The 15438-nt window shown below is 29.6% G+C and overlaps 3 protein-coding genes across 4 annotated transcripts in view; 2 read left to right on the forward strand and 1 right to left on the reverse strand.

Annotated features, from left to right (window-relative positions):
- Positions 1-15438, forward strand: part of LOC111683220 (xaa-Pro aminopeptidase ApepP) — a 388046-nt gene that overhangs the window by 257008 nt on the left and 115600 nt on the right. The gene's annotated exons all lie outside the window — the stretch shown is intronic.
- Positions 256-1399, forward strand: LOC111685068. 2 transcript variants are annotated; one of them, XM_046949786.1, is made up of 3 exons: positions 256-804; positions 868-1182; positions 1259-1399. In XM_046949786.1, exons 1-3 carry the CDS (start codon positions 337-339, stop codon positions 1277-1279), a joined length of 804 nt encoding a protein of 267 aa, XP_046805742.1. In that variant the 5' UTR covers positions 256-336; the 3' UTR covers positions 1280-1399. The 2 variants fall into 2 exon arrangements, with proteins under 2 accessions (XP_046805742.1, XP_046805743.1); XM_046949787.1 differs by having other exon boundaries at positions 256-765.
- Positions 1976-3730, reverse strand: LOC111685066 (protein ANTAGONIST OF LIKE HETEROCHROMATIN PROTEIN 1-like). Its single transcript, XM_023447302.2, has 2 exons — positions 2974-3730; positions 1976-2917 (listed from the first exon to the last, which is right to left on the reverse strand). The coding sequence occupies exons 1-2, from the start codon at positions 3325-3327 to the stop codon at positions 2111-2113; spliced, it is 1161 nt and encodes a 386-aa protein (XP_023303070.2). The 5' UTR covers positions 3328-3730; the 3' UTR covers positions 1976-2110.

Consider the following 15438-nt stretch of genomic DNA (forward strand, 5'->3'; position numbering starts at 1 on the left):
AGCTATGTATACACGGTTGTCAGATCTACCAACGTTGTCAGAAAAATGTTCAGAAAATGTCTAAAAACCGTGTAAACTTACAATTTCTGTCTTGCAACGTTGTTAGAAAAAGCATTGTCAGTAAATTGTTACCCAATAATATTGTTAGACATCTGGCAATCTTGTAAACACATTACGTTGCCATTGCCAGATAATTGTATGACAATTTTTATTGTCAGCTGTGCGAATTTTATGCATCTGACAATGGCGCCGTTGTTAGACAAATTTCTATTGGCAACATTGTGCATTTAAATAAAAACAAAAGATAAGACAAGAGAAAGAAAATTTAAAAAAAATATGGATAGTGATATTTCTCTAACTGATATAGACTTCTGCAATGAACACAGCGTTGAGGCTACTATCCAGTCGTCCACAGATGATTGCAAAAAGAAAAGGCCAAAACAAAAGTCGTATAGAAAAAAGGTGGAATCCGTGTGGACACACGACAACATAATACGCTTGATAGAGGAAGTTGAAGCCCGGAGATGCTTATGGGATGCTGGTTGTCCTGAATATAAACTTCCAAAAGATATGTTGTGGCAGGAGGTAGCAGATTCAGTTAATATGTCCTTTAATGACTGCAAAGGCAAATGGGCAAATTTGAGAACCACCTTTAACTGTAATTTGGAAAAATTGAGAAAAAAGAAGTCTGGTCAAAGGACTGACGAGTCCTTTCAAATTGTGTGGAAGTATTTTAAACCTGTGCTGTTTTTGGAGGCCGCAAAAGTACGTCAAAGTACACAATCAATTTCATCTTTGCAATTGGTAAGTAGGTGTGCATACACATACATATATGAATATCGTAAAAATTTGTTTATATTTGTACAGGAATCTGCAACCACAGATGCTTCAATACTGTGTAATATAGGACTTAATGACGAATCAAAACCATCGGGACAACAACGCAATAGAAAAAGAGATACGACGTCATCATGCTCAGAACGGAAAGTTGACCTTAAGGAGATGGATATAGAGGCACTGCAATCATTACAAAACAGCGAGCCTCAAACAAAGGACGCATCAACGGTTTTTGGGGAATATATTGCCGCCGAGCTGCGAAATCTTTCTACAGAATTAGCTGCAATAGCTAGAGCAAAATTAAGGCGATCACTGAACGACATATTGGATGAGGTGGCTTTAATAGTAAGTGTATCATAACTTTCTTTGTTTAAATCGGTTTTTTATTAATGCATTTTTATTATTTTACCATTCAATACAGGTGCCACATCAGCAACAATAATGACAATATAAAAAAATATGGATATTTGTAAAGAAAACAATTACAAACCCAAAAATAAAAAACATTTACATAGATATTCCAGAAAAAAATTTAAGCAAAAAATTATATTCTATATTGCTATGTACATATGTATGTACAAACATTTATGTATAAGAAAAAAATCAAAACCTCGTTTTCAAATATTTTATTTATTGAAATTCAAACTATAACAAAAATTTTATATTCAATTACTGTCTCTGATTGATTTTCAAAACAAACATTTTTACTTTTTAAAATCTTTAAGATATTAAAAAGTAAAAATGTTTGTTTTGAAAATCAATCAGAGACAGTAATTGAATATAAAATTTTTGTTATAGTTTGAATTTCAATAAATAAAATATTTGAAAACGAGGTTTTGATTCTTTTTTTCTGTGTATCAATGAATTTAATTATTTTTGTTTTGTTATTATTATATACATACATACATATGTATGTATATTTATATATGTATATGAAATTGTTTTAGTTTTAGAATGAATTTAAACATTTTTTTGTTTTGTTATTATTTCATATATTTATGTCTATGAAATTGTTTGTTTTGTTTTTAGAAATATAAATTAAATATTATTAGAAACTGAAATAAATAATTACTTGTTTTTATACTTATTTCAACTTGATGTTTGAAATTGTTTTAAATAAGATAAAATGTAGGGGATATAATAAATTGTATTCATGTTTATTAAAGTTCAGTTATAAATATTGTTATAAGATAAAATATAACGGGTGTAATTAATTAATTGTACTTATGTGTATTAAAGTTTAGTTATGTGTGTGTGTATGCTTATTGTCGCGTTATTTGTGTGTACTGAAAATCCAGTTCACCTTCTTCCACAAAATAGTCTGTAAATTCTTTTTTAATATCTTTGGTGTGGACACCATCAGTACGTGGTGGTTGCAATGAATACATTGAAATTCCCGCCGCTTTCTCACTACGCCATTCACCAGGAATAAGTTCACCATTGCCATCGTAACGGTCAAATGCATTAGCCGGCGCATACTTTTTTTATTTGTTGTTATTAAAAAGTTGTGGATAACGCAACACGCAAGTGTCACTTTAATTGTTTTTTCCGGATTCAGGCTTATCGGTTTGCGGAGTACACGGAAACGGGAGCTCATTATGCCAAACACATTTTCTATGATGCGGCGTGCACGACTTAGTCGATAATTGAATACACGTTGCACCATTGTGAGGCCGCGTTGGCTGTACGGCTTTAAAAGATTACATCTCAAAGCAAATGCATCGTCGGCAACGAGTACATACGGAACATGTTGTTGTCGTCCGGGTAATGCCTTAGGAGGTGGTAAACAAAGTTGGTTAGTATCCAACGCTTGACCAAAAGTGCACCGATTAAAAACGCCGCCATCAGAAAATCGGCCGTTACGTCCTACGTCAATGTATAGAAACCTATACTCCGCGTCAGCAATGCCCATTAGTATAATGCTGTGCGTGCCCTTATAATTATAAAAAATACTGCAAGAATTGGCCGGTGCATCCATTACTATATGTTTCCCGTCTACCGCTCCAATGCAGTTAGGAAATTGCCACAAATCATTGAATTTGCCAGCAATGGCTTCCCAAGCATCTGCTTCTTTTGGTGTCTACAAATTATTTAAAATCTTTTTTATGCCACTATCAATGAACAAAATCAATTTACCTCCAAATACACATCAACCAGCACTATGTAAATTGCATCTAAAACTTCCGGGATTATTTTCGATATTGTTGACGCTGGAATACGAAAAAGGTACTGCAGTGACCGAAAGTTTTCTCCAGTAGCTAGGTATCGCAGGGTTAAGACCAGTCGCTCATCTGCCGAAATACTTTTTCGCATGTTGGTGTCCTGTTTTTGTATATATGGAGTCACCAAATTAAGCAGATGATCAAATTGATCGGAGTCCATTCGTAAAAAACTGCTATACAATTCCGGCTCTTCACTTCGTAATTTAATGAGCAATTTAGCGTGAAAGCCCTCCTGCTCACGATGAAGCACCCAATCCTTCACCCACATTTTGCGGCGCCTTTTTGTTTTTTTGTCTTCGTCCTCGCTGCTTTCGAGAACATATGCAGCTTAAATAGTTGCAATATATTTTTTTTTGTACCATTGTTTTTAAATTAATGAAAACACACAAATTCTTTATTTTTAATTAAATTAATTTAAACAAAACACACAAATTTTTGACAAATTCAAATTTTTTATTGAGACTTCAATTTTCGTTTGACAGTTCTGACAATGTCCAACTACGAATCTGGCAACTTTTGCCATACAACAACCTGCCAATAGTGTAAACTGACAATTTTTGTTGGCAGATAAATTTATTGTCCCACAATTGTCTGGCAATGAAATTGTAAGGTTTTCTTGCAATCGTCTAAACTGACAATTTATCCGTTGCTAAGAATTTTTGATTGTCAGTACATTGCCAGCACATTGAAAGATCTAACAACGTTGGTAGATCTGACAACCGTGTATACATAGCTTAACGCTAGTCCATCCACTGCCGCTGCCCTCATGGGTATTCCGCCAAATTATTACCCAAAATGTTTACCTGGATGTTAAAGTTATTCGTGCAAAATTTTAAGATTCTAACTGTAAATCTTTCCAAGATTAACGAATTTTTTATATTTAATTTATATGGGAGGTGCCATGCTCCATAACGCTAGTCCACCCAATTTTTATCCTCATTAATCATATTGGCACTAAAGTGGCTCCAACAAAATTTGAGGACTTTAACTGTTATATAATCTCAAATATACGGATTTATCTCAAATATACGGACTTTATATTTTCTTAATATGGGCGTGGCTCCTCGCCCACTTGAAATTTCCTATTCCAGACATACAGGAATGCGGTGTGAAAATTTCAAGAAAATCGGTTCAGTCGTTTAATAGTCTATAACGTTCAAGTTATATCGATGGATTGAGGTAATTACGACCTTTTTTGGAGAGTTGTACCCAATGTATATTAGTTTCGTTTTATACGTATTAAAATCAGATACAGTGGAGACCACTCAGAATATTCATCTACTTGCTTTTGTTTGATTTTACAATTATACATTTGAGAACAAAACAAATGCAGAAACGTATTTTACGAAACAATCATTTAGTGTGTTTGATTTTATTTAATTTTTTATGGTTTTTGTATTATTATTACCATGTTCCACATAGACTTCTACAAAAGAACGTTATATTGTAAAGGCAAACAAAAGCATTGAGATGAGGGAAAAACCAATTGATTTGTTTTGCCTTTTCTCAATTAAAATGTATTTGTTTCGTTTTTGCTCATGTTCAAAACGATCTAAAATTTTTGAAAAGTATTGTATGTTATGGAAACGTTTGTTTTTATACTCCGGCTTTATGTGCTCAAAAACAAACATAGGCTTACTAAAGACAACTTTACTTTTCAGAGGAAGGAATAATAAATAAAATGCAAATATTAAAAAAAGGAAAATGTTTTCCAGATGAATAGGACTTGGGAATCCAACCTTAGTATATAAATAATATATCAGACCTATTTTACAAACACCATTGACGAAAAACTTGAAAAACCATAATATGCAAATTTTTTAAAATCGGAACAAATTTCGAATTAAAAAGATTAAATTAAAGACTAACGCTATCTGGTTTCTCGTTTTCTATACACAAAGTCTAAAAAACCCAAAAATATCGAGCAAAATTAAAAAAATAAAAACATAAACGTAAATAATTCTTGAAATAAAAGAAATATTCTACACATTTAGCTACATTTTTGTAGATCTTTTGAAGGAATATTTATATTTTATATTTCAGCTCAATCGGATCAGAAATATATTTTTGGCGAATATTTAAAAAAAATTGAGACCGAGGTGTCCAACTTAAGGTGCTATTAGACGACATGTATTTTACATATGTACTGTCAAAATTTCTATCTGTAAAAGTTGCACATATCGTCTGATACATAAGTATGAAACATTGCATATGTAAAATACATGCGGAAATACATATGAAATATTGTGGTTTAGAGCGTGCCCTATTTTCGTGTAACAAACATAAACAAAACAACTGTTTTGTTTTGAAAAAAAATTTGGAAAAAAATTAAAAAAAATGAATAAAGAACATGAAAAAGTAAGTATTTTTGAATTTTTAGTAAACTAATTTATAATTATAATAATTTTTACACATTAAAAATACAGCTTTGATTACATTTGTTATATGGAAAAACACAGGCAGGTGTGATAGCAAAAATTATCAATCGTATGTAAAATAAAAATTTTGGATTACATATGGATAAAAAAGTGACAGTACATATGTATGTAAAATGTGTACATGTCGTCTAGTACCACCTTTAGGTATACATAGATATACATACATAGAAATGAAACTGAGGATGACAGTACCCAGAGTAAGTTAATAAAATTAATTTAATTAATTAATTAAATACATAATAATCAAAAAAAGTATTTATTCAGTTACTGATTTCTCTTGATGACAATATATTTCATTTAAATTTCAATGAAAAGTGTTGCAAAAAATAATAAACATTAAGTTTAAGTTATAAGAAAAACTTTTAAGTGGTAATATCCTCGCAATTTTGCAAAGATAATTTGAAGTTTAGTGAGTGCGTTTAGTTCTCACAAGTTTGTTTTATTCTCTCAGAGCTCGTCTGTGTGAAGAGAATAAAAATTTTTATTTGAAAACCACTTCAGTTTCGCCTATATGTACTACTATATGATTCTAGCTGTAATAGTTTCTTAGATATACGATTTTTTCTATTTAATTCCTGTGGGGGCTTCAAGTTCCCCAAACGAAAGTCCGCCCTTTTTCCTCCAAAATGGGCAGATGAATATTAAAGTAATTAATGCAAAATTTGATTAATCTAGTTCTATATTTTCCTAGATAAACAATATTTTGTATTTTATTTCTTTTGGGAGATATCAAGTCTCCATTATAAGTTCGCTCGTATTACTCTAAATGTTGAGATGAATTTCAAAATTCTTTAAGTAAAATTTAAAGATTCTAGCTCCAATAGTTTCTCAGATATACGAATTTTTCTATTTTATTAATATTGGGGCTCCAGGCCCCACAGATGAAAGTCCGGTCTTTTTTCTTAAAAATTTTCAGATGAATATTAAAGTTCTTCGTGCAAAATTTTAAGAATTTAGTTGTATTAGTTTCCCAGGTAAACGAATTTTTGTATTTAATTAATATGGGAGGTGCCGCTCCCCTCATGGGTTGTCCGCCAATTTAATACCCAAAATGTTTACATAGATGTTTATATTACTCGTCCAAAATTTTAAGATTCTAACAGTATTAGTTTCTCAATTAAACGATTTTTGTATTTAATTAAGACGCGCCGCTCACTTCATGGGCCAATTTATTACCCAAAATTTTCACATGGATGTTATTGTTATTCGTGCAAAAGTTAAGATTCAATCTATAATAGTTTCCAAGATAAACGAATTTTTATACCCTTCACCTTCGTGAGAAGGGTATATATAAGTTTGTCATTCCGTTTGTAATTTCTATAATATAATTTTCCGACCCTATAAAGTATATATATTCTGGATCCTTATAGATAGCGGAGTCGATTAAGCCATGTCCGTCTGTCTGTCCGTCTGTCTGTCTGTCTGTTGAAATCAGTTTTTAGAGGACCCCAGATATCGGCGAAATCTGAATCTTCAATAATTCTATTAGACATGCTTTCGAGAAGATCGCTATTTAAAATCAGCAAAATCGGTCGGTAAATAACGGAGATATGAACAAAAATCCGAGACAACCTCTGAAAATTTCATCAAAATTTCATCAAAAAATTGTTAAAAGCAACAACAACACTGAATATAGAAAAAGATTTACATGTGTGTGTGTAGATGTATTTGGTTTTATTCAGCTGTGTATTTTTTTGTTTTGTTTGGAATCCAAACATACAAAAAATACACAGCAAAAAAATATGATTTGCATTTTTTGTTAAAATAAAATAATATTCCCTTTTGTATTGCAAATATATTTTTTAATGAATAGAAAAAAGTATTTAAAACGTTTTCAATTATATGAGAGTAGATTGTGAGTTATTGTACAATAATTTTTATGCGAATAATGTAAGTTTGAAATTTAAAACTAACACAAATTTTTCCCAAGTGCTTTTGAAAACAATTTTTTTTACGATAAACAAAAACAAAATCTACGTCTCGTCAATGTTTACCAGCAATGAATCAGAGGTCGAAGTCGACTGGCTTCTAGTCGGAGCTTAGCCGCCGCCGAACTATATTTAGTTGCTTGAGCCGCCGCCGAAACATTCGGCTTAAATCGACTCAAATTTTTTTAATGTTTTTATTAACTAGACTGTAAGATCAATTATGTTTAAAATACACTATGGTGAAGGGTATATAAGATTCGGCACAGCCGAATATAGCACTCTTACTTGTTGTATTTAATTTATATGGGAGGTGCCACGCCCCCTAACGCTAGTCCGCCCACTTTTTTCCCATATAATCATATTGACACTAAAGTGGCTCCGACAAAATTTGAGGACTCTATTGTTATATTATATTATGAACTCTACTGTTAAATTATATCAAATATACGAATTTTATATTTTTTTAATGTAGGCGTCTCCTCGCCCACTTGAAAATTCGAAATGAAAAGTAGCCTATTACCTATTCCAGACATACAGGAATACGATGTAAAAATTTAAAGAAAATCGGTTCAGCCATTTAGTAGTCGATAAAGTTCAAACATATAAACATACAAACAAACACACATTCATTTTTATATATATACTAGCTAATACCCTGTGTGCTCCGCTACCCCTATCGAAATTAAATAATTATTTATTTAGTTAATTATAAAACTTTTCTTAAAGGTTTATTATAATTTCTCTTGATGACAATATATTTCATTTAAATCCTAAAATAATACATTAATGATATATTTACTATTAAAATTTAATATATACCTTTAGTCCTAAAGAGTAATTCTTATTCTAATGTCTTAGGATATACAATATATTTATTACCCTATAGTATAAGTAAAAACCCCACATAACGATTTTGATAATTACAACCAAAAAAATTATTGCTATCTATCAATCTATCTATATATATATATATATATATATATATATATATATATATATATATTATATATATATATATATAATATATATATATAAATATATATATATATATATATATATATATATATATATATATATATATATCATATATATATATTTTGAATAGAAAGGTTGTAAATCAAACTTTTTTTAAATTTTAAAACTTTAAATCATTGGCGGCCAAACATGCCCTTGCGGGCAATGTGTTATTCTCACTTATACACACGCAATACAAATATTCTCAGCAACAAAACAAACTATACAAACTATAAAACAAAAACAATTTAATTTAGTGGCTCTCTTTATAAAATGATACACAGAGAATATTTTCAAAAGCCATTACAAATCAATGTATGAATACTTTTTTTAGAACGATCTATTAGACATACATATGTATAATTATTTATTTTTATTTGTTCATGCAATTAATCGCTTAAATTGTAAGGATTAAACGATCAGCTGTTCATCATTTGAGTACCTATTAGATTTAATACATAAACAAACTATATACATATATCAATACATCAAACTATATACAATAACTAGCATACCCTGGGTGCTTCGCTACCCTAACTATGTTCAATATCGTAAAAATATTAAATTTAATAAGGACCGTGTGTTCCGGTTAACCATTATAAAGAATCTATTTGAATAATAGAAAAGTACCAAATAGTTCCCACTTCCAGAATATAATTCAGTGAAGACCATGTATGTTAAAATTAATGTTAAAGAACACACATAGAGTATCATTTGAAGGAAGAAAAAGTACCAAAAGTGGAATAAAGTTTACCTAAGTGGAATATACTAATAAAATGAGTACAATGTTTCCCCTTTTCGCTTAGAAGTATACTTTTTCGAGAAATGCATTCATTTATTCCAGAAAAATTGTGCTTTAAAAAGGTACCAAACAATTTACACGAATTTGGTCCTAAATAGGCCTCAGTACTCGAATTCCAAAATAATATACCAAAAGCTTATTTTGTGTGAGTAAATAAAGTACTTTTTGAAATTTTATAAAAGTTGGCTCAATGAGTTTGAATAAAATAAAATTTCCCGTTCTTCCCCTTTTTGGTACTTTTTTACCCAGTGAAATAGCAAAAAAAAATATTACAATAAATATTACAGAGTTAGTCCGTAATTTAATATGAATATGTAATTCAATAAACCGAAAAAGTTTTCTTAATGTGCTAAAAAAAAGTACCATAAATACAGTTTTGTCCCTTTTACACCCAAAAAGGACTGAATTTTAAAAAAGTACGAAACAGGTGTCTCATAATTTTGAGAGATATATCCAAAATATTTAGACAAATTTGATTATGTTAATTAGTTTAAAAGTTATAAAAGGCTGAAAAAGGTACCAAAATCACCTTTGTTACACATTTTCACCCCTTAAAAGTACGAATTTCAAAAAGTACCAGACACCCATCTGCTCATTTTAAGAGTAGATACAGGTGCATTTAAAATTTTTCTTGTATCACTAATATTATGTAAGATATTTAAGAAAACCTGTTTTACCAGTTTTTTCCCCTTTTTACCCGTAAATGTGCAAATTTCCAAAAATCCCTCCTTAGTGGACCTACATAACCAAAAACACATCTACTATCAAAATTTCATGATTCTAGGTTCAGCCGTTTGGGCTGTGCGATGATGAATCAGTCAGTCAGTAACGCTACTCTTTTATATATATATATAGATATGTACATACATCAACACATTTTTACATCAAAATGTTCATCAATACATACTTTCATCAACGGATACATACATCTCTTCCGTTGTTCATTTATAATAATATGAATAACACAACTATGTACAAACATAAAATTTTTTTCAGTGCAAAGCACACATATCTTCATTTATGTTCTCTTTTATATTTTGCACTACAACGTATGCGTTCTAAAAACTTTCTGGCCACCACGGCTCTAAATCGAATGTAAACGTTAATTCAGTTTCTCTTTTAAAGAACAGTTAATGTTTAATATTAAATAAAATTAATAACATTTTTAAAACGTTTGATCATGTGTTTGTTGGGTTATTTAAAATATGGGGAATATACTAAAGGTACGTTCACACCTATCAAATATTTGACGTTTGTTATCAAATATTTGTTTGCTGTAATGTGAACACAAAATATTTTTGAAGAGCATGCAAAATATCAGCTGTCTTTTATAGTGATGTTCATTTAATTATGGTGGTAACTTGTGTACTTTTATCCCCAACACATTAAGGTTTTTGTGTACATAAATTCCTGATACTACGTCTATAACCTAATAAGTATGTAATGTGTAAATCTAGTAATGTTCTGTTGTTGACAGAGGTGTGTTTAAATTTACTAAAGTCAAAGGTGTTTACAATAATTACAAAAACTATATTTTATTTGTAAGAAGATAACTAAGTTGTTTCAGCATATAACATTTAGTTGACATTTTATGTAGTATATATTTTTTGTTCATTTGGAAATCATTATATATTTTCATCGGTTATCAGTTAAAAAGCAACTTTTAATAATTTTTTATTAATTAGTTTTATGATTATTAATGAAATTCAAAATCAAACAAAAAATTCATAAAGCCAAGTATTTTTTACTAAAATAGGAAATTCGTAAAAACAAGTTCTCCAATTTATTGAAAAAATTTCAGGATTTTCTATGAATACTTTCATGTAGGTACCTAACGAATCAATTGCAATTTCAGATACAAATTTAATTATTTCCTACACTACGTAAGTGGGAATGGTATATTGAGTTTGTGTTGATGTTTGCAACGCACAATAATATTTAACCTATACCCATACTTAAGTATACCAATCGGCTCAGAATCATTTTTTGTGTCGTCTGTCGGTCCGTCCATGTAAACCTTGCAATCAAACTACAGGTCGCAATTTTGGAGATGATTTAATTAAATTTGGCACATGATAATTTAATGAAATTTTGTACATGATCTTCTATTAATTATTTGTATCGGTGTAAAGTATCATTGGGTCGATCTACGATAACTTTACTTTCTTATTTGGTTTTAAATTATCTGAAAATTAACTTGATTGAAATGGATATACTAAAACTTGAAATAAACTTAATTTTAAACATTTTGTAAAAAGGGGTTAAAAGTTTTCATATTTATTTTTTAAGTAGAAATACAATGTTTGCAAAAAAATAACCACATATTATAAAACTTATAATACAGTATATAAGTTTGTGACAATAATAATGATAATGATCTAATTTTTTTATTATTCTATGTGATATATACATATGATACATTGCCAGTGCAATATTTTATTTAAGAAGAAAGGAAACGGAAAAAATATTATTAAAATGTAAATATTTCAGCAGTTTCTGGCTTGAGCAATACTTACATAACGTGAAATAAAATATGTAAATTTTATAAATTTATCAAACTAAAAAGTGCAGAAGGTAAATTTAAAAATTTATCTCAACATTGGAAAATAAGTAAATGATGGTAAAATATTGAAAATCTTAAAAAGGATAATTTTGGAAGCCCCGTAATAGTTAGTCTATATAAAACTACATTGACCTTTTTATTATGTTTAAAAAATGTATATTTAGAAAATTATTTGTAATTTTAATCATCTATATAATTAATAAGCAAGTCTGGTTTTTGTGACCCCTTTTACTCCTACAGTATACATCCGATATTAGCCAATAATATACCATTTTGAAGGATTTAAAGGATTCTCAGATGTGCATAATATTATTTAAAATTGAATGATGATTAGAGGAACCAAATTCGATGTTCACAACCAATAAGTTGGTTGAAGTTATATTTAAAAAAAGGCAAATTGAATTTGCGTATAAATAAAATCGGAAAGATCGGATAGAAAAGGTAATGTTTAATATGTTTTTTATCTTCTAATATATTTTGTGTTATTTTAGTTTTCATAATTTTACAGCTGCGGAAATGTACTATTCTTTGGACATGTTGGACAGGATGAAGAGCAAAATTTCCGACACATAAACATCAAATTTTCATTATCAACCATCAACTTATATATCTATATAAGTTTTGTAAGTTTATTCATACATAATTTATTGTAAATATTTTAAATAAAATTAAATATATTTTAAAATACACAAAATCCACAAATTTGTTTTCAATAAATAATATTTCAGTTGCAAATACCAATAATTCAAACCACATTACCGAATAAATAACAAAAATTGTTATGTACACCATATATTCAGTTATAGTAACCGAATTTTTCAATAATTACAATCGAATTTTGGTATAGTTGTGAGAACCGACTGAATTCGATTGGAAACAAATTCGGTTATCACAACGAATCTGTTTTCTCTGTGCAATTTAGCAAAAACAATAAAATCTTACTTTCAAAATATTATAAAAATCGTATTAAAAACAACAACAAAAATATCACTGCCAAATAGAAAAAGAAAACATAAACAGAGAAGTAACCTGAGAACCGACTGAATTCGATTGGAAACAAATTCGGTTATCACAACGAATCTGTTTTCTCTGTGCAATTTAGCAAAAACAATAAAATCTTACTTTCAAAATATTATAAAAATCGTATTAAAAACAACAACAAAAAATATCACTGCCAAATAGAAAAAGAAAACATAAACAGAGAAGTAACCTCTCCACTCTTTTTTCTAAAATGAAAAAATGCAGTGTTGTTGTTTTGCATTCTTATTTTGTTTTCTATTTTTTAATTCAAGCACATGTTTGTGTGACTGTGTATTGGTAGAAAATTTAAACGCTTATATTTCCGAAAATACTGAACCGATTTTGATAATATATAGATTCTGCAGTGAGGCTCGCCAATCTGTATTAAACAAAAAATAATCAAGAAAATCGGTCAAGTAATAGTGCCGGAAAATGTTCCCAATCGTTTTGGCTTTGCGTATTAATATATACATAAAGGGAGCTCCGTCTTCCTAAGGAGTGAGATCGAAAATTCTTAACACACGTTTTTCATTACATTTTTCAACCAAAGTATTATTTGATTTTTTTCTTTTTAGATCAAGTTACCTTTGAAAAACATGTCAGTTATTATGTGTAATGTCAATTATATTAATTTTTTGTTAATCTGATTAAAATGAGTGATCAGAAAAAATTGCGTACTGAAATTATTAAATATTTTCAACTAAACCCAACTTGGTCTTACAAAAAGTTGGCCAAGCATACAAAGGTCTGCCGTCAAACTGTTTCCAATGTTATTAAACAGTACCGGGAGAACTTATCAGTTAATAGAAAACCTGATTCAGGTAGAAGGAATGGTCCACATGATGTTTCTAAAGCCAAAAAAATAGAACGCATTTTCAAAAGAGCTCCCAACACATCCGGTAGGAAAGCAGCTCGGTTAGCTCAGTGCTTGGACTATTTGGTACGAAAAGTTAAAGCTAATGCAGGTTTAAAAACATACAAGGCTCAAAAAGTTCCTGACAGGAACGCAGCTAAAAATTTAGAGGCCAAAAACAGAGCACGGAAATTGAAGTCAAGTTTTATAAAAAAATATTCTTGCTGCATAATGGATGACGAAACGTATGTTCTGGGAGATTTTTCGCAACTTCCAGGTCAAAAGTTTTATGTTGCTGATGCTCGAGGGAATGTTGAAGAAAAGTTTAGGGCCCAAAAGCAGACAAAATTTCCCAGAAAGTTCTTGGTATGGCAAGCAATATGCAGTTGCGGCAAAAGAAGCCAATCATTTGTTACAACGGGCTCTATAAATACCGAAATTTACATCAAGGAATGTTTACAAAAAAGGCTGCTTCCATTCATAAGACTTCATAATGTGTCCACTTATTTTTGGCCTGACTTGGCATCCTGTCACTATGGTAAACAAGCCCTTGAGTGGTACAAGAACAATAATGTGGTATTTGTACCAAGAGAGGCAAATCCTCCAAACTGCCCGGAGCTAAGGCCAGTGGAGAGATATTGGGCTCTTGTTAAAAGAGAATTGAAGAGTACAAAAAAGGTGACCAAAAGTGTGGTAGATTTTAAACGGAGATGGACTACATGTTCGAGCAAAGTGACAGAAAGCACTATAAAAACGTTAATGGAAGGTTTTCCGAAAAGGGTTCAAAATTTCATCACTAGTGATTAAAACTATAAAAATTTTTTTTTTGTAAATTGTAATAATAATTTGAATCAAATAAAAAAAAAATAAAGCTGTAAGTTTAGTGGTTTCTTTTTTATAAACATATATGTATGTTAAGAATTTTTCGATCTCACTCCTTAATCGAAATTAAATTTAAAATTCAGATTATAAAAATATATATGCATACGTATACAGATACAAATTTTAATATTTTTTAAGATTATATGTGACATTATTGGATTTTAAAATTATATTTTTTTATTGTATATACAATGTTATAGTCTTTAATAAAATAATTAACTAAATAATTTTTAAAAATTGTCCAAATATTTTATTCAACACAAAATGTATATATGTTCTGTCTGTCATACTTAATACTAAAATATGAAAAAGATGAAATTGAAGGACACAGGTTTAAATGAACATATGTTTGAATGTAATTGAGATATTGGCTTGAAATTTTTTGTAAAGGGTCGAAAAGTTCCATATCTAACAAAAAAAAGGTATTAAGGGATAAATATGGACTAAATTGTTGTAGCTATCTGCGACCCTATTAAAATTTTGATATAAATCATAGTTTTAGAAATTTAACAAATATGTAATATATGACAAAATCTTTATTAATGAACAAAACTCAATGAAATCTTCAACGCTTGTTAAATTTGTCATTTCAAATAAGAAAATGCAAAAAAAAAAATTGAAAAGGTCAAAGGGCATCCCGCAATTCCCAAAAATAGGAATGAAAATCCCAAAAATGGGATTTTTTACATTTTTGCCCATAAGGTCCACATTTCTTTCAGGGCTGGGAAAATACTTTTGGAGTAAATAGAAAACATATTTAGGTTTCCAAAACTGCTTTCAGTTTTCTGATCCCAGCTTTGGGATTTTAGAACATGTCGCCCAAAGTTGAAGTTTTGATAAAAAATAGGTCATATTCGGAAGGACGCAGTGGCAACATTT

Source organism: Lucilia cuprina, chromosome 4 (genome assembly GCF_022045245.1).
Source record: "Lucilia cuprina isolate Lc7/37 chromosome 4, ASM2204524v1, whole genome shotgun sequence".
In the NCBI taxonomy this organism is placed as follows: domain Eukaryota; kingdom Metazoa; phylum Arthropoda; class Insecta; order Diptera; family Calliphoridae; genus Lucilia; species Lucilia cuprina.

What these genes read in the sequence shown, in the direction of transcription:
- LOC111685068 (XM_046949786.1), top strand. Translation starts at nt 337, where the DNA reads ATGGATAGTGATATTTCTCTAACTGATATAGACTTCTGCAATGAACAC. An exon ending in CAATTTCATCTTTGCAATTG is followed by an intron (nt 805 to 867) that starts GTAAGTAGGTGT and finishes ATATTTGTACAG; the next exon opens with GAATCTGCAACCACAGATGC. An exon ending in TGGATGAGGTGGCTTTAATA is followed by an intron (nt 1,183 to 1,258) that starts GTAAGTGTATCA and finishes CATTCAATACAG; the next exon opens with GTGCCACATCAGCAACAATA.
- LOC111685066 (XM_023447302.2), bottom strand. Translation starts at nt 3,327, where the DNA reads ATGTGGGTGAAGGATTGGGTGCTTCATCGTGAGCAGGAGGGCTTTCAC. An exon ending in TGGTTGATGTGTATTTGGAG is followed by an intron (nt 2,918 to 2,973) that starts GTAAATTGATTT and finishes AATAATTTGTAG; the next exon opens with ACACCAAAAGAAGCAGATGC.